Source organism: Hyla sarda, chromosome 7 (genome assembly GCF_029499605.1).
Source record: "Hyla sarda isolate aHylSar1 chromosome 7, aHylSar1.hap1, whole genome shotgun sequence".
NCBI lineage: Eukaryota > Metazoa > Chordata > Amphibia > Anura > Hylidae > Hyla > Hyla sarda.
Window position 1 is genome coordinate 75,799,595 of NC_079195.1, and position 26,206 is coordinate 75,825,800.

The window sequence follows — 26,206 nt, forward strand, 5'->3', positions numbered from 1 at the left end:
GCAGGCTGATATTAATGGTAGACTAAGCCCAGGTAACCTATGTAAATAAGGACATTGGACATACGCTAGGTTCCCTTCCTGCAGTTTGGAAAGGCCAATGGCGCTCATCCTCCAAACTCTTTGAAATCCTACCAAATATTAGTAGGAACAATTTCAGATGATATCTCTGTACACAATACAGGATTAATTTTGCTGTTCGAAGTCTCTTTCCCCCCGTTCACCTATAAATATTCACAGCAGTGCACAGTGTGAACTGTATAATTTTATGCTATTGCAAAGTTACATAATATAATGAGTGATGGCAAAAATAATAATAACGTTTTTATTATAGTGGTTTTCTCCCTAAGGACTCAGAATTGCATGGTATCTATTAAAGGCGGCACAGTGACACAATAGGTGTGTTGACTAAGAAGCAGGAAACAAAAGCATTTTATTATTTGTTTAGTATACAGTATTTTTGTTTTCTATTACTTTATTCTTAGTCAGGGGATCAGAGGATTCTATAGTGGTCCAATCTGGCCCTTTGAAGGTGTATTATCTGTCTTCTCAGTACACCACTAGTCTAGGAGGTGATGGAATATTGTTTCATTTCAACCACTTGTCCATAATGTTTCTCTTTTAAAGGGGTTATCCAGGAAAAAAAAACCTTTTTTTTTATATATCAACTGGCTCCAGAAAGTTAAACAGATTTGTAAATTACTTCTGGCAAAAAAATCTTAATCCTTCCAGTAGTTATCAGCTGCTGAAGTTGAGTTATTTTCTGTCTGACAACAGTGCTCTCTGCTGACACCTCTGCTTCTCTCAGGAACTGTCCGAAGCATTAGAGGTTTGCTATGGGGATTTGCTCCTACTCTGGACAGTTCCTGAGACAAGCAAAGGTGTCAGCAGAGAGCACTGTTGTCAGACAGAAAAGAACAACTCAACTTTAGCAACTGATAACTACTGGAAGGATAAGAATTTTTAATATAAGTAATTTACAAATCTGTTTAACTTTCTGGAGCCAGTTGATTAAGCCCTTTCAATTTTCTTATTTTGTTTATTTATTTGCATACATTTTTGTATGGGCATTAAAAAAAATCATCACCTTAGTGGCAAAAAGAAGAGGAATATGAATGTAGTGTGAACAGCTGGCAAATGAGAAAGTATTTTTTTCACAAGTTAAAGGGGTACTCTAAAAACTATAGTAAAACCTTTTTTTTAATCAACTGGTGCCAGAATGTTAAACAGATTTGTAAATTACTTCTATTTAAAAAACCTTAATCCTTCCAGTACTTATCAGCTGTTGTATACTGAGGACGTTCTTTTCTTTTTAAATTACTTTTCTGTCTGACCACAGTGCTCTCTGCTGACACCTCTGTCTGTCTCAGGAACTGTCAAGAGTAGGAGAGGCTTGCTATGGGGATTTTCTCCTATTCTTGACAGTTCCAGAGATAGACAGAGGTGTCAGCAGAGAGCACTGTGGTCAGACAGAAATTACATTTTAAAAGAAAAGAACTTCCTGTGGAGCATACAGCAGCTGATAAGTACTGGAAGGGTTAAGATTTTTTTTAAATAGGGTTAAGATTTTTAAACGTTCTGGCGCCAATTGATTAAAAAAATGAGTTTTTCACCGGAGTACCCCTTTATTTTTTTTTTGGAACATTATCACTGACCATATGTACCAATTTATGTAATGATACAACTATTGTTCACTGTTGGCCCAAATGGTGTTGTAATTTTACCTACGTTGTAAGCAAAATTTATTGCAACCTTGTTATCACAGTCTTGATCTATTTCCATTGTTTTGTTAGTTTGTTTACATTGTGCTTTATTTAGCCTTTCTTCTTATTATAATCTTACTTTGTTTCCTAAATACCCTTTTATTGTTTGTGTACACTGCTCCCTCACCTGCTGACCATATGACTGCGGCAAGCGACTTCATTTTGCAGGGCGTGTGATGTTTTGGAAAGGACGGAAGGCTATTTACATGTATTTAATAGACACATTACACATATTTTTTTATTTTCGAAGCATTAAGAAAACCAGACATTATAATGTTTTGTCCAAAAACAGATGGAAGGAGGTATTTGGACTGGAGAAAAACATCTCAGATATGCGAGAAAAAGCTGCCCTGACATTATGTATTACATTATCCCATAGATATAGCTGTACAGAAAAACTGAGGAGTCACTCTAATGTATTTCATTACAGTAAAATGTTGAAATTAGAGAAAAAAAATTCCACATATTGAATTATTTATTCAACATTCTTTTTTTTTAATAACCACAGAGGAGAGGGAAATCCGGAACTGACACTTAATAAAACAATGGTAATTCAGTAAAATAGCAATAGGTGTTCCAACGGTCTGGGTTTCTACGGGTGGTGCTAAACGCTATAGAGGTAAGCAAAGAAAATGTAATCACAGGAAGATTAGCGTAGCATCCAATGACCCAATCAAGGTAAAAGCGGGGAGGCAGAAGATGTTACGGCAGAATCAGGCGTCGGGCAACAGCTGTATCGCACCGTTTGGTGCTTCGTCACGCCTGATTCTGCCGTAACATCTTCTGCCTCCCGGCTTTTACCTTGATTGGGTCATCGGAGGCTACCGGAGCTACATATCTGCAGTTGACAACTTTCTACAAAGGGGTGAGTCGCTACGCTTATCTTCCTATGATTACACTTTTTTTTTTTTATTGTTCAATTTTTTTTTTAAAGGGATACTCCGCCCCTAGACATCTTATCCCCTATCCAAAGGATAGGGGATAAGATGTCAGATCGCCGCAGTCCCGCTGCTGGGGAGCCCTGGGATCCCGCTGCGGCACCCCGCTATCCTTGCTGCACAGAGCGAGTTCGCTCTGCACGTAATGACGGGCGATACAGGGGACGGAGCATCGTTACGTCACGGCTCTGCCCCTTGTGACGTCACGGCCCGCCCCTTTCAATCCAAGTCTATGGGAGGGGGCGTGGCGGTCGTCACGCCCCCTCCTATAGACTTGCATTAAGGGGACGGGCCGTGATGTCACGAGGGGCAGAGCCATGACGTCACGCTGCTCCGTCCCCTGTATCGCCCGTCATTACGCATAGAGTGAACTCGCTCTGTGCTGTAATGAGAGCGGGGTGCCGCAGCGGGGATCCCAGGGCTCCCCAGCAGCGGGACCGTGGCGATCTGACATCTTATCCCCTATCCTTTGGATAGGGGATAAGATGTCTAGGGGCGGAGTACCCCTTTAAGGACTAGTACAATGATTTCTCACTACAAGTGAATCCTAACTATTTAGCTACATTCCCACTATGATTTGGGCATATGGCTGCCGGATCCAGTGGAGCAATTTTTAAAACAGCCACTGCCATATCCCCGCCAGACCCGCGCCACATCTCTTTCATTTAAATGAGCCAAATTGAGTCAGATAGTGACGGTATTCATGCCAGACTAAAAACTGTGGTCTGCCATGGTTTTAAGTCCAGCAATAAAACTGATACAGTTTAAAAATGAGCCAATGGGAGTCACTATCTGACTCAGTTTGGCTCATTTAATTTAATGTGATGCGGCGCAGGTTTGGCAGGGATACGGCAGTGGACAGTTTTTAAATTTCCCCGCCAGATCTGGCAGCCGTATGACACAATCGTTGTGGGAATGCATCTATATATGAGCTGGAAAAATGAACTGGAGACAGCTCTGTGGTGTGATCCAGCAAAAAAACTGTTCTCTTTCCAGTACGGGTAATGAAACAATATTAAGCAACATGTAATGGACACATTAAAGGGGTTGTCGTCTATGTGTTATAGCGGAGGGGGCTAACCAGAAATGGCTCCTGCTCTGGCAAACTCTAAATGTCTATGTCTTATAGTAACAGTACAGAAAAAAGTGTTGAGATAGTACGCATGCCTAAAACGTACCACCAGTATATCTGGCAGTCATGTTTACTACAAAAAGATGAGTGTGATTAGTGGGAGAACAGGTAATACTGTTGCCAATGAATGAAGAGAACACTGGTCCGGCACTGCAAGACTAAGGTGTACGGCAACAAATGGATAATGTGGGTAGCTCGGAATTCCTGGTTCATGAACGTTGGGTGCGGTGGTGCATATATCCAATAGCGTGCATAGACAATAATGAAAAGAAGACAGGGATTGCACTCACCATCCAGACGGCTTTTATTAATAGGTGTCAGGCATAGCAAGCTGGTGCAGTGGTGGAGGCCAGGAACGTAACCGGGACAGTCTGTTTCACGCTACTGAGGCGCTTCTTCCAGCTGGTGTAACCGGCTGGAAGAAGCGCCTTAGTAGCGTGAAACAGACTGTCCCGGTTACGTTCCCCGCCTCTACCACTGCACCAGCTTGCTATGCCTGACACCTTTTAATAAAAGCCGCCTGGATGGTGAGTGCAATCCCTGTCTTCTTTTCATTATTGATAATACTGTTGCCAAGGCAAGTGTATGATGACCAAAGCTTCCCCTACATTGGAGCTTTCTAAAGGAGATTCTGAAGTTGCACTTGTTGTCTGGTTAAGCAGCAGGACTGCTGGATTTTCCGATGTCAGATTCAAATTGCTTGCAAGAGATGAAAAATTCATCCACATTGGAAGTTCTCATTTAAGGGGCCCTTCTATGTTGGAAAACAGGTAGCTTGGCTGTTCATGTACTTCCATAAAGTCGTTTAGAACACCAGCATACGTGGCTAATGCTAGTCTTGTTGAGAAGAGATGAGGATCCCCCTTAGAGTCAGTAGGGGTCTCAGTGGTCAGAGCACAGTGACCTTACATTATCCATCTTGTAGTAGATCAGAGACATTCATAGCTTTTCAAATTTAGCAAAACTTTGACATGTAGAAAGAGCAGGGAGAAGCATACGGCTATGTGCTTCACTTCCAGCTTGCTGCAATCTTTATCCCAAGGGGCTCCATTATAAGTCTATGAAACTCTGCAGCCGGACTACAATTGCAGTAAGCCGGGGAGTGAAGCGCAAAGCCTCGTGCTTCTCCCCACTTGTTCTTAACATTGGTCGGGCGTCAGAAAACTCAGACTCCAACCGACCAAAATGTTAACATGTCTATGTGACATGTTAAGCATCTTGTCAAATGACAGGGACATGTTAAAAGATAGCATTCTGAAGGATCTCTGCATTTATCATTTCATAAAAAGGGCATAAGCTGCATTAGCAGACACAGCTCATGGGCAAGGGGGGCTCTATTTATTTAAAAAAAATCTATTTTTAATTTTTAAGAAACCCCTTCAGCTCTTTAAATTTAAAAACATCAGTCCTATTTTTTTTATTTTTTTTTGTAGCTTTGCTTTTGTCGGCCATATAGCTGGGTTCCGGGGAGCTTTTTTCCCCACAAAAGCTACATGGCATTGGAGTTGATGATAAGGGACTGTCTCTTCAATTATGCTTAAAGGGGTACTCCCGTGGAAAACTTTTTTTTTTTTTAATCAACTGGTGCCAGAAAGTTAAACAGATTTGTAAATTACTTCTATTAAAACATCTTAATCCTTCCAGTACTTAGTAGCTGCTGAATACTACAGAGGAAATGGTTTTCTTTTTGGAACACAGAGCTCTCTGCTGACATTATGACCACAGTGCTCTCTGCTGACATCTTTGTCCATTTTAGGAACTGTCTAGAACAGCATATGTTTGCTATGGGGATTTTCTCTTACTAAATCTGTTTAACTTTCTGGCACCAGTTGATTTAAAAAAAAAAAAAAGTTTTCCATGGGAGTACCCCTTTAAAATAGGATGTACTTTATTAAAGTGGAGGCGTAAAAATAAACAATCTGTGTAAGCAAACAAAGTGAAGTGTTTGTCCAGCTCACCCCGCTCTCAATTTTCACTGACTCTTATGTGGATCCCATGTCCTAAATCCTAAACACCAGTAGACTTCCAAAACAAACCATGATTGGATTACATAAAAAAATCGCATAGAAGCCAGAACGCCGACACATTTCTGGCATCTAGGCACTCCTAATCATGCCCATGGGTAAGGATGCCTAGGATCAAAAACCCGTCGGTGTTACGGCTCCTATGTGACTTTTTTTCTGTAATGCACGAAAACTTTAAATTTACTTTTTAAACTTCATATGCCGGATCCAATTGTGGTTTGTTTTGAAGAACCCTTGTTAGCAGGATGGAAGACAATGTTTCTCAGAGGCTTTTTAAGGGAACCATAAATTCTGATGGATGCTGTATGTTTAACTCATGTCTGAAGCCCTCTAGTTTGTCTTAGTGAATTATGTTCTGCGTTATTGCCTATATGCACTAGCGCATTATTTTTAATCACTGCCATTCTCCCCTGGGCTGTAAATGATGCCTTTATCTGAATGACTGAGTTTTCTGTATTTTTCTTTATTGATTTGACTCTATTGCCATCAATCTGGATTGATATAAATGCTAAAGGCATGTGTAAGGTTCCTTGAATAAACAATGAGTACGTATACAAACAATATGGAGTTAATCTTGTGGGAATGTGAAATAGGTAATGTCAGTGAGTTGATAATTACACATATATTATACATTTATTTATTTTATTTCATTGCATACCGAATATAGTCGCAACATTTTCTGGTGTGCGGGTCACAGATAGAGCAGTGTTACCCAACCAGTGTGCCTACAGCTGTTGCAAAACTACAACTCCCAGCATGCCCGGACAGCCTTTGGCTGTCCGGGCATGCTGAGAGTTGTAGTTATGCAAAAGCCAGACACATACTGGTTAGGAAACTCTGGCATAGAGAACCTTATCTTTGTGTCTATTGTTACCATGCTACCTAATCTAGGCCTCTAGCATCACAACAGAGTAATCATTAAAGGGGTACTCCAGTGAAAAACTAATTTTTTTAAATCACCTGGTGCCAGAAAGTTAAACAGATTTGTAAATTAATTATTTTTAAAAATCGTAACCCTTCAGCTGCTGTATGCTCTACAGGAAGTTTTTTTTTTTTCTTTTTTTCTGTCCAGTCTGACCATAGTGCTCTCTGCTGACACCTCTGTCCATTTCAGGAACTGTCCAGAGCAGAAGCAAATCCCCATAGCAAACCTCTCCTGCTCTGGACAGTTCCTGGCATGGACAGAGGTGTCAGCAGAGAGCACTGTGGTAAGACTGAAAAGAAATTCAAAAAAGAAAAGAACTTCCTGTGGAGCATACAGCAGTTGATAAGTACTGGAAGGTTTAATATTTTTAATCTCTTTCCCCTGACTCTTCTGTCCCAGTCTATACAGCAAAGTTGACTAGTGAGCTGCAGAAAACAGGACATGTCCACCTATTGTGTATTCTCTGATGGCCAGTATGCAAACTGAAATATTTCACACATTTGTACATGGATGATCACAAAAATAATACTCTGAGCTATAACAATAGGTGTCCTATGCAACTTCGTTGCTTGGCCACCTAAAAAGTAGCACTGAAAATGACATAAATATTTAAATAATGCGGCGTTTCCTTCATTCATTATTTATGTGGCAGTGTATTAATAGCAAATGATGACTGTCAAACGTTCTAACAAAAAAGCTGGGAAAGCTCAGTCAAGGTCTCTGTGCTGCACAGGGAGCATTATTATGTGGTTACACAGGGGTGCAGGGAATTCTTATCACTTTGTGACGCCAGGGCTCCGTTAGCCTATACACCGTCCGAGGTGGAGACAGCTTCTCCTGGGCCAGACACGGGGAGGGAAAGAAACACACTGACGTTGGGTTACGGACAACTGCCTTTTACTGAGCAGGTGCACATGGTATTACACACAGTACCGAGCAGAGTAGAAGAGATGCAGTGTAACCCTTGGGAGCCCTGTTGCCTTGATGGGACTTATGGTGCTTTTCACCCACTTGATTGATATAGACTTTAGACTTGTGACTGAAAGATGTCCCACACTAACTAGGGTTATGACAAGGTCCTATGACTATCACCGCCAGGGCTTGACTCACCGCTGTATAGGGGAACACTTGCAGAATGGCAGGGCTGACTTGAGATGATATTTTCTTAGGCTTCCCTGTAGATTCACCACACACGACTTCCACCTCCTTTCCACACTGTACTCAGCACAAGATCTAGGCTCTAAACTTCACAGTGCTCAGCACTGAACTTGGGCAACTCCTCCCCCACTACACTATATACTACAGAATTTGGGGGTTCCCATTGGGCAGACAGGGTCACCTGGTTAACCTGGTTGGCATTTCATATGTGCTTTTACCCAATGTTATTTTTTAATTATTTTTCCCCCTGTATGGTTTTAACTAATTTTCATTAAAGTTGGATTTTATTTATCTATTGGGAGCGGGATATCCGTTCTTTTCTTGGAGTCACCTGGTTAACACTGCTCCTCTCTCTCTTAAAGACATCATGCATAAATTACATAATACACAATGAATACAGTGGATGTTAAAAAGTGCATGTTAAAAAGCATGATGAACCTTTTTACAGTGGGCCTAAAACATGTGCAGAAGGCATGCCCGAGGAGTTCCTCAGCCCAAAGGACAACCTTTTGTGCTAGGCCACCACAATTAAAGTATGGGGCCATGGGCGGAATAATTACATTATGGGAGCACAGGGGGCATAATACTGCATGAAGGACACATGGGTTATTTTTACTGCTTGGGGTTACAGTGGTGTCATTTGTATTGTTTGGGGGCATAGAGGGCATTATTAGGGTGTGGGGACATTATTACATTGGGAACAAGGGCCATTATTAGATAGTGAGTGGAAATTATTACATGGTGGACCGTGGACATTAAAGCATGGGGGTATCGGGACATTATTAGAGGTAGAATTTTTACTGTTTGAACGCCCTGTAGGGAATCATTAGTATAAACATAAATACAGAGAGTACAAGAGGGACAGCAAACTCTGAAGAGGCAAGAGTCAGATGGAGAAGAAAAGGCAAAGTGAGCAAATTCCATCAGAGAAGACGCCACCTATCAGGCACTGGTTGTAACTGTAATTACTTTTATAGGCTGCAGAATTCCTATATACCACTGGTACCTACCATTATATGGACACTGTATGTGCTAAATATTAATGATATCAGTCTTTTCAGTAGATACATTATATGTCACGGTGTGGAGAGGTTATTTGTAAAGTGGTAGAACTTTTTTTATGGCGAGATACGCTGTTATACAAAGTATTTGAGGACAATGCTGATGTACCTACAGGTTTAATCATGAAGTAATATCCAGATAGTAATGAGAGGATGTACAGTGTCTACATCTGTGTTTTTACAGGTTGTTTTATAGTGATATATATGTGTGTATAGATAATTTCATTTTTTTTGGGGGGGGGGGGGGTGGGAAGATTGATAAAACATATTTCTTGGGGCTCATGTCCAAGATCTTTTTAGATCCACGCAACGCCCCTGGTCTCATATCTGATGATAACCTTGTGAATTATAGTCCTACCTGGACAATCATGAATTAGGATAATGCTAAAGTACCCCTATCTGGGCAGCATGATCATTGAGATGTGTAATAGGCTCCTTAAAGGGGTACTCCACCCCTAGACATCTTATCCCCTATCTTTTGGGGATAAGATAGGGGATAAGATTTCTAGGGGCGGAGTACCCCTTTAATCGATCACTGATCTGCTACATCAATACTGCTATCGGATATAGGTCTGCCTTTCTTAGCTTCTTTGTTTGAATTAATCTAAACCTTTCATATTTTACTAAATTTTCTACATGTAATTCAATATAATATGATTTTAATTATAGTTTGGTTTTGATCAACACAGCTATAAGCTAGTGAGTTCCATATGTGACAGTGATATATCTATCTGCCTGTATTTTTTATACACACCCGGCCATCATGGGCCAATACATTTTTCTAGGCAGTCGTGCGGGAGACCTCCAGAGCCTGTTTGATTACTATCTGTTTTGGGCACCATATTTTAGTAACAAAGAGTAATGAGGGGCAGACCTATTGAATGAACAGATGTTATATGTTAAGCACATGGCGGAAAGTCACTGTCTGAAGTTATGGTAATAATACTGTATGTACGCATTCCGCTCATGCCGCAATAAAACCTACATAATCAATGTAATACGTGAAAGGTTAAGAGTGGTGTATAGGAACATAGACCTTGTAACTAAGATACATTTAGGTGAGCTGCAACTTAGTATAAGGAATAATGTGACTAATGGATTGTAATATTATTATCATCACTTAGTATTTTATATTAAACACAGAAATAGGCAAAAAAAAATAAAAAAAATGCAAGGATTCATGCCGCTATGGCAAATACAAAATACAGCCTCATTTTACTTTTGTGATCAAATATAGGCCCTGATTTACTATTGTAAACCCGACCTTTTCTTTCTCAGGCTGTGCATCTGACACTAAAGTTAGTGTAATTCATAATATAGTGTCTGTACATGCGTTTGGTGGCTGGTCTTGCAATTCTTATGTGATCTTTACTTTATATCAGCATACAAAATGAGTTTTGTCTCAGGTTTTCCCTGGTAGAGGTGCAGCCCAAGACATTACATCACTAGTCAGGTGTTCAGAGGGAGCCTGTCTTTGCTTTAATGGGTGGAGCAACAGCTGAGTTGGGGGGGGGATCATTCTTCAAAGGGCTGCAGGGAATTGTCCCAGGTGTGCATCAGTGGCTGGGGTGTCTGATGTGTGGGAGGGAGAAAAGTGACCTCACACTTACAAAAGGGATCCTGGGACATGTAGTTGGAGAGAGGAAACTCCAACAGGAAATATCCTTTTCACAAAAAGAAAGCAACACTGTTATAGTGGTCTCACAACATAGCCATTTAGCACCAAGACAAGCACAAATCCTTCCTATGCATGTCCATTACTGTCTGGCAGGTGAGTACTAAAATCACCTAATGGTGCATAACCCTATGTCTAGCCACTTTTAGGCTAGCGCTACATAGCAGTTTTGGTCATACGACCAAAAAAATCTCTGTGTTTCACTGCAGTGATCACGCTTTCATTGCAGCTAAGGTCAGTGTATGTATTGTATGGCATTGCAAACCAACAGTTGCAAGAAATCCATCTTGGATAGATCTCTTGTAACTGGTTGGATGTTATTACAGCCACTTGTGGGATGCAGTGCACTTGACTGGAACATTTTTCCCATGTGTCTTTCTACAGAAGTGCGTAGCTTCCTTGAAACACAACTTTTACGGTTACGAATAGAAGCACTTATGCCCAACATGTCACCATTTTTTTGGTGATCTAGGGCTCCCCAATGATCTTCTTATAGGTGGCTGCCACGTCCTACACACCAACTCAAGTCCATGGAAGCAATTGCCATGAACTGTCCAGGAACAGAGATGTCTGGATAGGGAGGGAACAGGTATGTAAAGCTTTAGGGAAAAATATGGACTTTCAGCATTTATTTATTTCATGACCTCCTTATTACTTATAAAAATAATACATCCACATGAATGTGATACAGAAGACTCCTGGGTGGCACCACTAATAGATATACCAGTCAAAATATCCTAGTATTAGAAACTTGCTTCACAGGTAATGGCGGTGAATCCATGCACTGGAGTAGTCCGGAGGTGCTAGGACAATAGTATACAATAGACTCAAAGTATGAAGAAACTGAAATCCAAAATGCATCCTGCCCTCACTGCTCGGACTGTGACTCTACACTCCATCCATGGAGAAACCGGAGTACAGGGCTGTCAGAACTGTATGGGGTGGTCAGAGGCGACTGCTGGCGATCTCGCACATGTGCTCTTCTTCCCGCCTCGATCGAGGCGGGAAGAAGCGCACATGCGCAAAATCGCCGGCAGTTACCCATCAGCACCCCACGCAGTTCTGACAGCCCTGTCCTCTGGGTTTTCCACTGTTGGAGCTTAGAGTCACATCCACATGAATGTATATGGTCATGGGCAGGACTAAAGATCCATATAGTAACATTGTGTATTGAGTTGTAACTTACTCTCTGGCCATCATAATGTGGTATACACCTGCTGATTAGCACTCAAGCCTCTCTGGAAGATTTCACATTGGCCTTTCTTATTAGATCTATTGACCTGCCTTTGGCACTTTTCCTCTCCCAATGAAGTGTATTGTCTATCATGATGGAGCACAGACAGAGCACAATGTTTCCGAACACTGCAAGCAGAATGTCAAGCAAATTGGTTTTATGCTGATAAAAGTTGAGTCATGAGATCCATACAGTGTCTCTTCTCTGTCCATTGTAATGGTCTTCCACTTTCTCTAAATCCACCATACATCTCTGGACTTTCTGCTGTAAAGTGACCACAAGTGACCAGAATTGGCTAAAACCCACCAGTGACATCATTGGAAATATTTTCTTCAGATATTATTGCAATGAATTACTTCCCTTATTTGTTCTCGGGAAGTGACATTATCTGCCATGGAATTATTTGGAACATGTGATGTTTACATGATGTTTGCATTTATAAACCAGTCGGGGATGTCAACAGAAGGAACACAGAGGATGAAGGAAGTGGCAGTGTTCAGTAGCAGACAGTACACACAAATAGGGCCTTTCATGTTTCCATCACTGTTTTTATAACAGATATGTAGATCTATGTTGTAGAATGTGTTGTGTATTAGTTACTTTGTTGTGCAGCTTTGACTGTTACTGCATTTTATATACACAATAGGAATGTAGCCCTAGTGACCAGTCAGATTATATATTACATATGAGCCACGCATTCATGTTACAGTTATATCTATGCTTCCAATTTTCCTTTTTGACTTCTTAGAATATATGTTCTCCACTATAGTGTTGGTAATCTTCTACTTTTCAATAGGATAAAGGAGAACGGCTCAAAACAGGATTGCAGATGAAAGAATCCAAGATTTATCCCATATAAAGTGCAGGATACAACAAGAGTAGACAAGTGAGGTGTTTGACGTGCATATGGCACTCTATGAGTAAGGATGTCATGTGCACTCAAAACGCGTCACTTGTCATTGTTGTATCCTGTGCGTTTATATGGGATTGATCTTGGATTCTTTTATCTGCAATCCTGCGCTGGACTGTTCTCCTTTATCCTATTTTGAATGCTGGTGTTGTCCTGCACCGTTCGAGCACAAAGCGTGCTACTCCAGGTGGGCTGAGAACTCTCTCTAGCTTTATATTTTACAAAATACAATATTTTTATCTATATCATTTCACATAAAATAGTTACTAGAGTCCATCAAGTTCAACCTATATTCTTATTGTGTCCCTACTGTGTTGATCCAGAGGAAGACAGAAAAAAACCCTGTAAGGCTGATGCCAAATGTCCAATACCAGGGGGGAAAATTCCATCCCGACTCCAATTAGGCAATTAGAATAAATCCCTGGATCAATGTTCTTTCCATATAAATCTAGTATCCATAACTTGTAATGTTATTATTTTCCAGAAATGCCTCCAGGCCCCTTTGAACTGTTTTGAGATCACCATAATAACTTCCATAGTCTCACTGCTCTTACAGTAAAGAACCCTCGTCTGTGCTGGTGAAGAAACCTCTAGACGTAGAGGATGCCCCCTTTTTATAGATACAGTTCTGGGTATAAATAGGTCATGGGAGAGATCTCTGTACTGTCCCTGTTATATTTATAAAATAATATATTGTTTTTAAGGCATGAATTGATTTACAACTGGATGCTACTAATCCCCATGTCAATGACGTGTGTGTATATGTATATGAGTCCTTATAAATATATGTATATATATATATATATATATATATATATTAATTTTGTGTAAGACATGAAAACTGGAGAGATTGGTGATTTATTTTTTAGAGCACTGGTGATGTCATCATATAGTTGCATTTGGTATGTATTGCTGGTGTTTCTTGACAATGTTTTCTACATTTATTAAATGATCAGTGGTCTGCTTAATCCAACATAATCGCCAGGATGGATAATAGGGAGATGTGAATAATACCATGTCACCAAGATTGCAACATTTCTTTCCTTACACGTTGTTATGTAAATAAGGTGTCGTGGTTATTACTTCATTTGCCGGTGAGTCCAGATAAGCTATCCACAGCTACATGCTGAATACACATTGATATGGAAAGACCTTAGTTACATAGTCCATTACATTAGTGTTGTGTACTTAAATTAAAGGAGTACCCATAAACAGTAAAATCCTTTTGAGACTGTGGTCTTCTATAGGGATGGTCTTCTCAAAGAAAATATCCACTGTGCATAATGGTGGACTGAAAAATATGGATAAGGGGGTCATTCTTAAAGATGTGGTCTTTTGGAGTGGTTTTATTATATAAGAGTTATATGATATATCCGCAAGCTGCGCAACTCTAAGACCTGCACCTATGTTTACAACCCTGGATCCCCATCTGGTGAGGTGCCCTCTGCATCTAGGTGGAGAATAAATATAGATGTGGCAGTGTATGCAACTCCCTTAAAACAGAATTGACCCCCTCAATGCAAGTCTATAGAAGTGTGCGTGACAACCCCTCCCATGGTCTTGCATTAAAGGGGCGTGACTGTGACATAACAAGGGGGTGTGGCCAACCACCACAGCGCGAAAACAGCGTTCCGAACATTTAGTCCTGAACGCTGGCAAATGGAGTACCCCTTTAATACCGCAGCCATTCCTAAAGCTACACCGATCAGGCATTTATGTAGCTTTAATCCATGTTTGGTTGTAATGAACAATTTTTATGTGATCATTGGATGAACTTTACAAATTGGTAACGGCAGGAGTGACCAAATAGCAGTGTAATACATACATTGAGCAAAATAGCACTTTTATACTGTTACCTACATAACCATACTCTGTGCAATGTCTAAGTAGCAAATTCCCCCACCCTGTGCTCAAATAATACCATTATATAGAGATCTAGTAAAGTACTGCTGTCTCTTCATACTTTTTACCTGGCTCAGCAATGAAGGAACTACAGTATTGCACAAACCACTTGAATGGAGCTGAGCAGCATCTCATTGTGCAGTGGGTGGCCAAGAGAAATGTACATTCGAGGTACGTGCTCTCAAATCACCCAAGTGCAAGTAAAAAGTGCAAGTGTTCACACAAAAAAAAACATGCACGAGGATGCGGTATATTGCAAGCCCTTCTCCGAAAAGAGAGAGGCCCCCAGGCCAAAAGGCACCTGCAAGGTTCCAGGTTCAATGTCCCCTTTCGCCGAAGCTATTCGGGGACCAAAAGTTTTCCTGGTGGACAACTAGGAGTTAATCAGGTTGTCACCAAGGAACCAGTAATACCGGTTCTGCATCCTGCCAAAGCAGGGATGCCACGGGGTATAGCAGGGAGGTCAGGAACCTCATGGCCACACACCTCCCCTAGACCGGCATGAGGGACACCCAGAAGGGCTACCGCACCCTGACCAATCCTAGTGAACAAACAGAACACAAAACTTTGACACAGTGACAAAAATAAATAAATAAGTGAATGTGCGCAGTGAAATACTGCCCAGACATCCGACCGGATCTATAAAAATTCCTCGCTCCTAGCCGGAAGTGGGCTTGCCAAGTGGGCTTGCCAATCCCAAGTAAGTTCCGGCACCCTGGGGTTACCATTCCCAGGGCAGTTTTGCACCCCGGTCTTCACTCTACCCAGACCTTAGGGCCAGATTCAGAAAGAACAGGTCTCATAAGGGATGACTGCCACTGTATACAGCCATCCCTGGTACACCTGCCTTGGTGGTCTTCCACACCGCCAACTAACAGGAATGGTACTACACTTGATCTTAGCCAAAAGGCCGAGAAGCGAAATGTACAGTAGACAAGCTTAAGGGACCTCTGCTTCTTCATTCCCATGAATGGTGAGGTCCCAGAGGTCCTACACTGGCCAAACTAATGTCCTGATAATATTATGGCATGTTGCTAGGATATTATATAATGGGAATACTCTATTAAAGTGTACAGTAAACTAAATATGTATCTGCAGTATTAGAAGCTAAATAAAGCAAAATATCAAAGTCCAAGGCCTGTCACATGGCTGTTGTTATATATGGCAGAATGTTTGGTTAAAGGAGGCAGGCAAGGAGATGAGAAATGTGTGTAGGAAATATTTACATAGTGAGCAACATGCACATGGGGAAACCGGGGCAGAACATATTTGAAGGAAGACACAGGATCTTCCTGTCATTCTTTCAGAAAGTACAGCTCCGGAGATTAATTTTCCATTTTTTCTATACCCTGTATGACTTGTGTTTTTAAGTGCATAAGGTGTGAAGGGATCTATTGTTGGGCTTCTTCTATTCTTGAAATATAAAATGGAAAACAGGGATAACCCAGGATACTAAATATGCTATATATCATGCCCGCACACTCCTGTCTTGTTTCACTGCTCATCAAACTGTATACAAAGGCATCCGGACTCCTCTGATTTCTGGCGTTATGATTTAAGTACGTTACTATGCCGCAGGGAAACAATGGTAGCCAATGTATTGCTCTCATCTCTCCATTGTGTCTCTAGGCAACTCGTATCAGTAACATATGTTTATGAATTGTATAGGGAAAGACTTCTGTAGCAAATATCCTGGTTTACACAGCTACTCCACCTAGACACCAGTTCAGATGAGTAAAAACAGGTGCTTGTGACCCCTCTATCCTGTCCTTGGTGGATGCAGCTCTTTTTGGTTTCACCACTAATGTAGAAAGAAATGACATCTCTTCAAGGCCATAGCTGCAATCCATAATTATAATTTTAAATAAAAAACTTCAAGGTTTCATATAAAGTCATTAAAGGGGTACTCTGGCACTTAGGCATCTTATCACCTATCCAAAGGATAGGGGATAAGATGCTTGATCGCAGGGGTCTCGCCGCTGGGGACCCCTGTGATCTTGCATGCTGCACCCCATTAAAATCAGTCCCCGGAGCGTGTTCGCTCTGGGTCTGATTACTGTCGATCACGGGGCCGGAGCGTTGTGACGTCAAGGCTCTGCCCCATGTGATGTCACTACTGTCACGCCCCCTCCCATAGGCTTGCATTAAGGGGGTTGAGCTTGATGTCACACGGGGCGGAGCCTTGACGTCACAACGCTCTGGCCCCGTGATCGACAGTAATCAGACCCGGAGCGTACATGCTCCGGGGACTGATTTTAATGGGGTGCGGCGTCCAAGATCACGGGGGTCCCCAGCGGCAAGATCCCCATGATCAGGCATCTTAACCCCTATCCTTTGGATAGGGGATAAGATGTCTAAGCGCCGGAGTACCCCTTTAAGGTACCTCCAAGGTCTATCCTTAATACATGAACCTTAAAGAGAAACTGTCACCATGAAAAGTTATATCATCTATCAGCATCCTGTTATGAGCAGGAGATGTAAGAGAAAGTATTCAGTATAACTTGTAATTTAAAGATTAAAATCCCAGCTCTTTCTATTCTCTGTAGTTAAGTGGACAGTGTCACTTAATTATAGGATTTAATAGGATTTAAGACCTTTTTTTTTCCAACCATCAAAACACTCCAAAAAGTCACGTTCTAGAAGGCTTGAAGTGGTGCAAATAGAAGTATACGCAGAGTGCCCCCAGATATCCTAAATAAGTCATTCAACTTCCCTCAGAGTATGTACCGTATTTTTTGCCGTATAAGACGCACTTTTTCTTCACCAAAACTGGGGGGGAAAAGTTGGTGCGTCTTATACGGCGAATACCTGCGGCCATCAATGGCCGGGACCCACCGTTAATACAGGACATCACCGATCACGGTGATGCCCTGTATTAACCCTTCAGACGCGGCGATCAAAGCTGACCGCTGCGTCTGAAGCGAAAATAACACTAACCCGGCTGCTCAGTCGGGCTGTTCGGGACCGCCGCGGTGAAATCTCGGCGTCCCGAACAGCTTACAGGACACCGGGAGGGACCTTACCTGCCTCCTCGGTGTCTTCTTCGTCCGGGATCCCCTGCGCTCTCCTTCGTCGTCATCACATTGTCGCGCACGCTGTCATCCAATAGGAGCGGCGTGCATAGCGGCGTGATGACGGCGACGGAGAGCGTGGATCCCGGAGAAGAAGAAGTCCGGAGCGTCGGGCACACCACGGGGACGCGGCAACAGCGATGGAGCGGCATCCAGGGCACCGGTGATGGGTCCGGAGCGGCGGGGACACGTGAGTACTACCTCCTATACCAGTGATCTTCAACCTGCGGACCTCCAGATGTTGCAAATTTAGATTTGGCACCTATAAATTGGGTGCGTCTTATACGCCGGTGCGTCCCATAGGGCGAAAAATACGGTATATGAGCTGCAAAATGGGAAGGTGTTCTGCATTAGGAGAGATCTTTAAATAGTTCTTTAGAAATATCCAACTAGTATCGGCCCCATCATATTTCCAAATTCCTTTGAAATGTTACATCTGGTAAGCTGGAAAGTATATAGGTGGACTGGTGACCTCATGTTAGACTCAACTGAGATACCGAAGTCCCTTTAACCTACAAATCATTCTGTTTTTTCCCTCCCTGGATACATATGGCTCAATAACGCTTTCATCTGGCGGTAAGATGTGAACACGACGTGCTGCCTGACAACTTATTCTACTCGCAGTGGGAGCGTTATTGCTGGGTGCAGAGTCAATTTGGAGTGATTTACAGCTTTAACTCTCTGCCCACTTTCTGCCCGGAACATTATCACCCGATGTGTTTTTTTCTGTTTACCTTGTATTTTACACATTTTTACGCAGCTGTTTTAAAGAACAACTGCAACTCTTTTACGATATAGAAATACTTTAACATCATGTTGGTAGCAAGCGACATCCCAAGAATACAGAAAACAACATATTTCCCTTGGTCGATTACTGTTATTCCTATAAATATTTTATCATAAAGTCTAAAGAGTTAAAGTAACATTTCTTCTGAGAAAGTCAAAGCATCTTCTATGTATATAAATATTACAAATATCTCCAATAGGACAACATCCATAGCTGCACAGCGGGAGGTTAGGTAGATGATTTGGTCACAGCGTCCCAATAATTCCAAATACACTTCAAAATGTCTGATGCAATGAAATTCCATATTCCCTCTTTAAATGGTCGCACATTGATTTGAGAAATATTACAATGTTTTGCAATGTGTATGATGAAATATAGATGAAAGAAATCCGCCTGTTTATGCCATGGAATAGTGATTATGTCCAAATATAAAATGTCAAACGCTTTTTGCATTGCATGTTAAAATTAGTTGAATTGATAAGTAAGAGTTATTTTTCCTTATAATGTATTGGAGCATTTATGGAAAATTAAAGGGATATTCCCATAATTGAATCATGTGTCATATTGCTAGGAAGTACCATAATCAGAGCATGCACTCATCTGACGGCCCATGTGCAGAGTAAGCATGTGGGCCACCTTCCTCCATTATACCTGCAACTTACATCATGTCTTATTAAAAATAATGATTGTAAAAAAAAAGAATGAATTCATATCAGAGTAGAATGGAAAAGTGGCACTCACCCTGATTTGCAGTGCTTCTTTTTTGAAGCCACAGACGCCACAGAGGAAAAGTGCCACTTTTCCATTCTACCCTCAAATGGTTTTACAAGGACTTATTTTTTAAGTCCTGTTGCTTTTAAGTGTCTTATTTTTTTATTGGGATTCTTCAGCAAAAAGGAACGTCTGGCACTTCCTTCCCAATAAGACACTGCGCACACTTATGGCGGGGTAAGCTGCGGCAGCAAGACTTGCACTCTCCACCTTGTGGTGATACTCACATATAGTAGTAGCAGTCCATAACATCCAAAAAAGAATTGAAAGACGGCACTCACCCAATTAGCATTCTGGTTCTGTGAACTTTATTCATACTCTCTCTTTAGTGCATGAGACAAACAAGCATCGGGGAGCTGCACATAGACAAACAGGGAAAGGACAAATCAGCGACAGCTGTTTCCTGCGTAGGCAATCACTTTTTCAAGCACAAGAAAGTGCGTGCCTATGCAGAAAACAGCTGTTGCTGATTGATCCGTTCCCTGTTTGTCTATGTGCAGCTCCCCGATGCTTGTTTGTCTCATGAACTGACTGAATATGAATAAAGTTCACAGAACCAGAGCGCAATTTGGGTGACCTTTTTTTTATTTTTTTTTGGATGTTATTGACTGCTACTACTATATGTGAGTATCACCACGAAGCGGAGAGTGCGAGCCTCCATAAGTGTGCACAGTGTCTTATTGGGAAGGGAGTGCCAGATGTTCCCTTTTGCTGAAGAATCCCATCAAAAAGCTAATTCTTTTTTGGATGTTTTTTTATTGGGACATTATATAAGTTGTAGTGCTTGATAACTGCTTCTGCATATCATGAAAACAAATAATACTGGAAAACATTCAGTCTCTAATCTGTAGTGAAGAGTTTAACTGTGACATCCCTGGTGGTCTAGGGTAATAAAGGTATAATAGTTTCCTCCATGGTTGTTTTGGCTAGTGAATGGATAATAGTAACTTCTATACACTGGCCCATCAACATCATGTGAACTCCCTGTGCAGAGCTTTGCAAAACATCTTCCTCACTCTCTCATCTATGGCTGTAAATGGATCAGACCTGTAAATGATGCATTATCAACTACTAGTCAGTCATGAAGCAGCTTATTTTAATAATTTCTATGTTACTGTATAAAATATATCACAGTGGTAGTCCATGCAGCTTCCATGGGGCACTTAAAGAAGGGGCGTCAGTTTACAACCTGGGAAGAAATCCCTTTTCCAGAACAACTACATTGTTTGCTACAGAATTGCTTCATGAAAAAGTCATAAAATTTAAGAAACCCAGAAATGAGTGTGACAAAACCCAGCACCATAATGGGAACATATTTTGGTCCTCACTTTGTGGCCCCCTTTCTTCTATGTACACCACTGATTTTAGACACATTTTGGGCCCATTTTTGTATATCAAAGGCACCTGTGAAAAATATAGTATCAATTTTAGCCAATTCTATTCTTGGATTTAATGTGTTGGGAGATTTTGGATATTCTTATCCTTCTAAAACTCTTTCTTTTTGTTTTCAGATTCTATAGGTGGAACATTTCCAGCCTCCTCGCATCGATGTCATCACAAGCAGAAGCATTGCATGCCTATGCCACAATGTGGGGGCTTAGTGATCAGTCCTCTCCTTTTCCATCCCCATGCCAAGGGGTCCCAGATCATGATGGACACCGCACATAAAGCAGTCAAGAGGCAGGCGAGTTTCTGTAATGCCATCACCTTCAGCAACAGGCCAGTAGTCATACACGAACAAGTGCGGCTTAAGGTTGGTTCTTTTTCTCCCTTACATTTTGCTTGATGACGAGCTGCAGTATGCATTGCAAATGTCCGACTGGTGGCTCTAGTATAGTGCACCTGAACTTATCCCATTGAACCTATAATTGGTATTTATTTATCCTAAGCCAATGAGAAAGGAATTTACTTTATAGACATTCTATAACATTTAGTAAGATTGTACATATTGGTCCAGATATATCACCTGCTTGAAACCAAAACTGTCTAATTTGCCCAAAACAACCAATCACAGTTCAGCATGTATGTTACCGGAGCTCCAGCTGTGATTGATTGTTATGGTCAAAACATGACAGTTTTGGTTTCAGGGGGATGATAAATTTGGAACAATATGTAGTTTTGGAATCTTGTATCGTTGAACTACTGTTATTCTATTAACCTAGTAAAACAATTTCATCTGGATTAAACAGAGGTTTCACAATGCAAAAGGGTAGACTCAACAACTTGCTCTTTCAAGAAAGAACATGCAGCTTCAATCAGAATGACAGAACAAACATGGAGGAATAAAGTGGAATTCTTGGTGCTTGATTTACGATAAGACATTAAGGAAAAGTACAGACACTGACGGAGCATGACTGACCCTTTGTATTATCTGCAACATATGAATCCAATGGTTTTGTCAGTAAATTAGCCTGACCAAAAAAATATACACATTATTTTCCTTGTGACCTCATAATTCTGACTGTAGCTGATCCCAAATCCCTCTCATTTCTTTATCCTCTTCTATGTCATACATTAAATCAGTGATCCCCACCAGCTGTGTGATTTACAAGGAGTGCCGAGTCGATAACCTCATAAAACTTTAAGCCAACACACAATGGATTTTCACTTAATTATTACATTCCACTTAATAATTCAGTTGCAGCAGAGTCCTCTTGTTTTTAATGGGATTCTGCTGCATCAAGCACATTGCAGAAATCCTGATCCCGGCTCCTGCTGAAAGAATTGACATGTGAATTCGCACAGAAATGCATTGCCGTCTAGAGTCAGTGCATTTCTGACCAGTCCTAGCGCTGGCATGTTTTACCAGCGTCTGCTATTTGCGGAATGTCTACCTGTGTTATCTGGGCTGATATCCTGAAAAAATTTCCCTGTGTGAAAATAACCTAAAGCCTGTTGACATTGCGAAACTCAGTGAGGAAAAGTTCCTTGCTGAATTCCATGCCCTTTCTGCTCCATGGTAAATGCAGTAGAAATTAGGTTGTATTAGCACTTGTTGTCCATTAAACTTGCCATGGAAATAAACTCTGAAATTCATTACCTCACAGAATTTTCTTGACGGACTCCAGTGTGAGGCCAAGAAAAGTCCATTGTAGTTAAAGGGGCATTCCGCCCCTAGACATCTTATCCCCGATCTCGGCTGCGGCACCGCAGACATCTGGTGCATGGAGCGAACTTCGCTCCGTGCCGGATGACTGTCGATGCGGGGCGGAGGCTCGTGATGTCACAGCCATGCTTCCTCAATGCAAGTCTATGGCAGGGGGCGTGATGGCCATCACGCCCCCTCCCATAGACTTGCATTGAGGGGGCATGGTCATGACATCATGAGCTGGCGCAGTTGTGACATCACGAGCCTCCAGCGCTCCGGAGCTGAACCTGATGCTCTAAATCAATCGGCAGGTGAAGGAGGGAGATCACAGGGGTCCCCAGCAGCGGGACCCCCGCGATCAGACATCTTATCCCCTATTCTTTGTATAGGGGATAAGATGTCTAGTGGCGGAGTACCTGTTTAATGGGAGGGTGCTGCAAGGCAGAATCCCCATAGACATTCTACTTTAAGAATCTGTAGTGTGAACATACTCTAACAGGTGGCACTTTTACTGTGCAAAGCTCGAAATCTGCAACACAGTGTGTCACAATGCAAGTTGCAGAAAACGTGTGTGTGTAATATGTATGTAATGTGTATTTATTTAAGTCCTGTCTTACAAAAGCATTTTGATAAATGTCATTAAAAAGGATCTGACATATGAACATGTGATGGATGAAATGGAATAATCATGTCATTAGTATTTCGGTATAGTAAACACTGATGGATAGTCTTCTAGAAAGGAAATTGAAGTACTCTCATACAATAAGGATCAAATAATGGACACATACAGATGTATCCATATATTGAACCCTCTTTATAGACTTCAATGGGCAGTTGCCAAATGCAAAGTAAAAGAAAGTAGCACTTTGTATATAAGACATCTACATGAATAACCCCATATATAGTACAAGTACACATGATGCACGCACAGCAAACGGCGAGAAAAATAATTGATTTATGCATACAATAATAAATTCCCCCCAAAGTATGTTATTTGCATGACTTTACTACAGGTATAATCTATATAACCTGAAACCGAAAAATCCCTTACAGATATTAAAGGGGTACTCTGCCCCTAAACATCTTATGCCCTATGCAAGGGATAGGAGATAAAATGTCTGATCGCGGGGGTCCCGCCACTGGGGACCCCCGTGATCTCGTCTGCAGCACCTCAAACATCTAATGCCGGATGACTAGCGATGCTGGCGGAGACTCGAAACATCACGGTTACGCCCCGCCCATGACATCACGGCCACGCCTCCTCAATGCAAGTCTATGGGAGGGGGCGTGATGGCCATAGACTTGCATTGAGTGGGTATGGCCATGATGTCACGAGCAAGGCGTGACCGTGGCATTACGAGCCTCTGGAGCTGCACCCGAAGCTCTAAACGAACGACAGGTGCAACAGGGAGATTGCAGGGGTCCCCAGTGGCGGGAGCCCCATGATCAGACATCTTATCCCCTATCCTTTGCATAGGGGATAAGATGTCTAGGGGCAGATAACCTTTTAAGTGGGAAACTTTCCATACAGTCCTGAGTGTCTGCATTGCGATATGGTTCCTCAAGGTTTTTCACATATTAGTAAAGTATAAAGAAACTTTACAAGAATCATTTCCCCCAGACCTGACTGTCATGCGCCTTTCCACCTCATCTAGCAATGACATGGGGTCAAGCCATCACAGAGCCTCCAGGCAAATTACCATTTGCGGCAGAAATATTCTGGCAGCGTTGGCTTGTCAATCTGGTTTGGGATATGTTAATTTTTTTTTGTTGCTAAATTGGCATGAAGAAGGAAAACACATCTGGCCTTTACTGTTTTTAAAGTCAACCAGAGAGGGGAAAATAGTATACACAGTTTAATTTGTGAGAGAAACCACACTTATAGACAGCTTACGGTTTTGAAACTTCACGCCTGGCTTCCTTCATTTAAATTGAAGGAAAAGATACGTATCGAACAAGCATATTTGGACCAGCTGGGGCTATTGTCTGTCAAGTCCGATTACATGCAAACTCTTTGTCTTGGCTGGCTATCCTACAAAAATAAACTACATTTCAAAAGTAGATGGTGTATCTGTATTGTTATACGGGATAGCGTACGGTATTTGACATAGCAGCAAAATAAGCAATCAGATGACTTTTTATATATATTTCACCCATGTACATTCACTCATTTTATATAGATGAACATCTGGCAAGGGAACTATATGCAGCTCAAATCCCCTAGGCATGGACTGTTGTAACATGCATCAAAAATAGTAGAAATGTGCAGGGTTATGATTATTTTAACGCAATTCCAGTTTAAAGGGGTTGTCCATGGAAAACAACTTATCTCCTATTCACAGCATAGCGGATAAGTTCATAAGGCCAGTGTGCCGGCAAAAATGTCAGCTGTATTATTTTAACAGTATTATTTTAGCGGTATTATTTTAGCAGTATTATTTTGATATCTAGTAGATAGTCACAAGTTTAAGTGATGTAGTGAATATAAGAAAAGTGATTTTAAGGAACGGGGCACTTTAGTTTAGGGCTTTTCCTGCAGGGGGGCATCCCCTAAAGGGTTGCTGTATATTTTGGTTTAGCCCTGAAACTTTTCAGGGAAATTGGTTATTTTGCTCAGGGATATTCGGTGACCCCATATAAATAAATGGATGATGTGGGGTCTGCAGCTCTAGGACACAGAAATAGTAGGGGCCTGTAGTTGGATCCCTCTGCTATTAGACACTTATCCCCTATGCTGTGGATAGGAGATTTCCTTTTTTTTTTTTTTTTTTATTAAAATAATGTGTCTTTCTTTTGTGGAAGAATTACAATAGGACCTTAGAATAATTAGTTATTGTTTAAAGTGAGTGTCCATCAAGTTCACCATCCCGTGTGCATTAAATTCTTAGCAATATGAATGGAAGATGGCCCTAGATGGCCCCTTCATTTACCCAACCCTTCCTAACAGGAATATTCTAAAAAATTTAATGTATTAATTATTCTTGTCACTGCAATGTGAGTCAACAAAAAGCCATTTAAATTGTGTTTCAATCCCCTGAGGAAGCCACACATCTAACAAGACATGTTGGGGGGGGGGGGGGGGCACTGATTTTGGATGTTGTTAAAATCTTTTTAAATAATTAGTGGCAGTTATTTTATGACCTAGATGGGTGGAAATCCAGATACCAACACTCAAAGCCACTCAAATTGGGAGGTGGCTTCTTATTTCCTTAGCATGTATGACAAATTAGATCCTCTTTCAGTATCAATGAAAGATTCCATGCCAAGTGATGGTTTACTAAATAAGGCTGTGGGTTATCCATGTTAGTTATACCACAGCAGACCATTAAACATGCATATTCACAGTTTTGTGCACTCTTCTCCAATAATACAATAAATTTACCATAAAATGTATATCAGCAGGCAGTCAGGTTCTTGAGTAGATGAAATATTTCAAAAACAGACACAAAGTGATCACCTAAGCTTTAGTCCAGCCAACTGTATTACAAGTTATCCTACAAGTTATCCCTTATCCTCATTCATTCTCTATGGGAGCTGTGGACTTATTTTGCGGATGTCAGAAAACACTGCCCCTAAATCCTTCTCTTCTCAAGTCATCGCTAACATAGAACTGCCAATACGATACTCAGATACAGGATTCTTTCTCCTCAAGTGAATTATTGCACATTTGGAAACATTGAACTGCAGTTTCCATTGTTTTTAACACTTATCTAGAAAAGCGCCATCATTTTCCATATTACAGACACCTCCTGGAACATCAACCCTATTGC

The 26,206-nt window shown here is 41.4% G+C and overlaps 1 protein-coding gene across 4 annotated transcripts in view; it reads left to right on the forward strand.

The window, feature by feature from the left end:
* The window catches only part of NEURL1 (neuralized E3 ubiquitin protein ligase 1), a 314,024-nt gene that overhangs the window by 229,122 nt on the left and 58,696 nt on the right, over positions 1–26,206 (forward strand). For all 4 annotated transcript variants that reach the window (XM_056529693.1, XM_056529696.1, XM_056529694.1 and 1 more), the window contains exon 2: positions 20,860–21,101. In XM_056529693.1, coding sequence (XP_056385668.1) covers positions 20,860–21,101 — 242 coding nt within the window. The remainder of the gene's footprint in view (positions 1–20,859; positions 21,102–26,206) is intronic.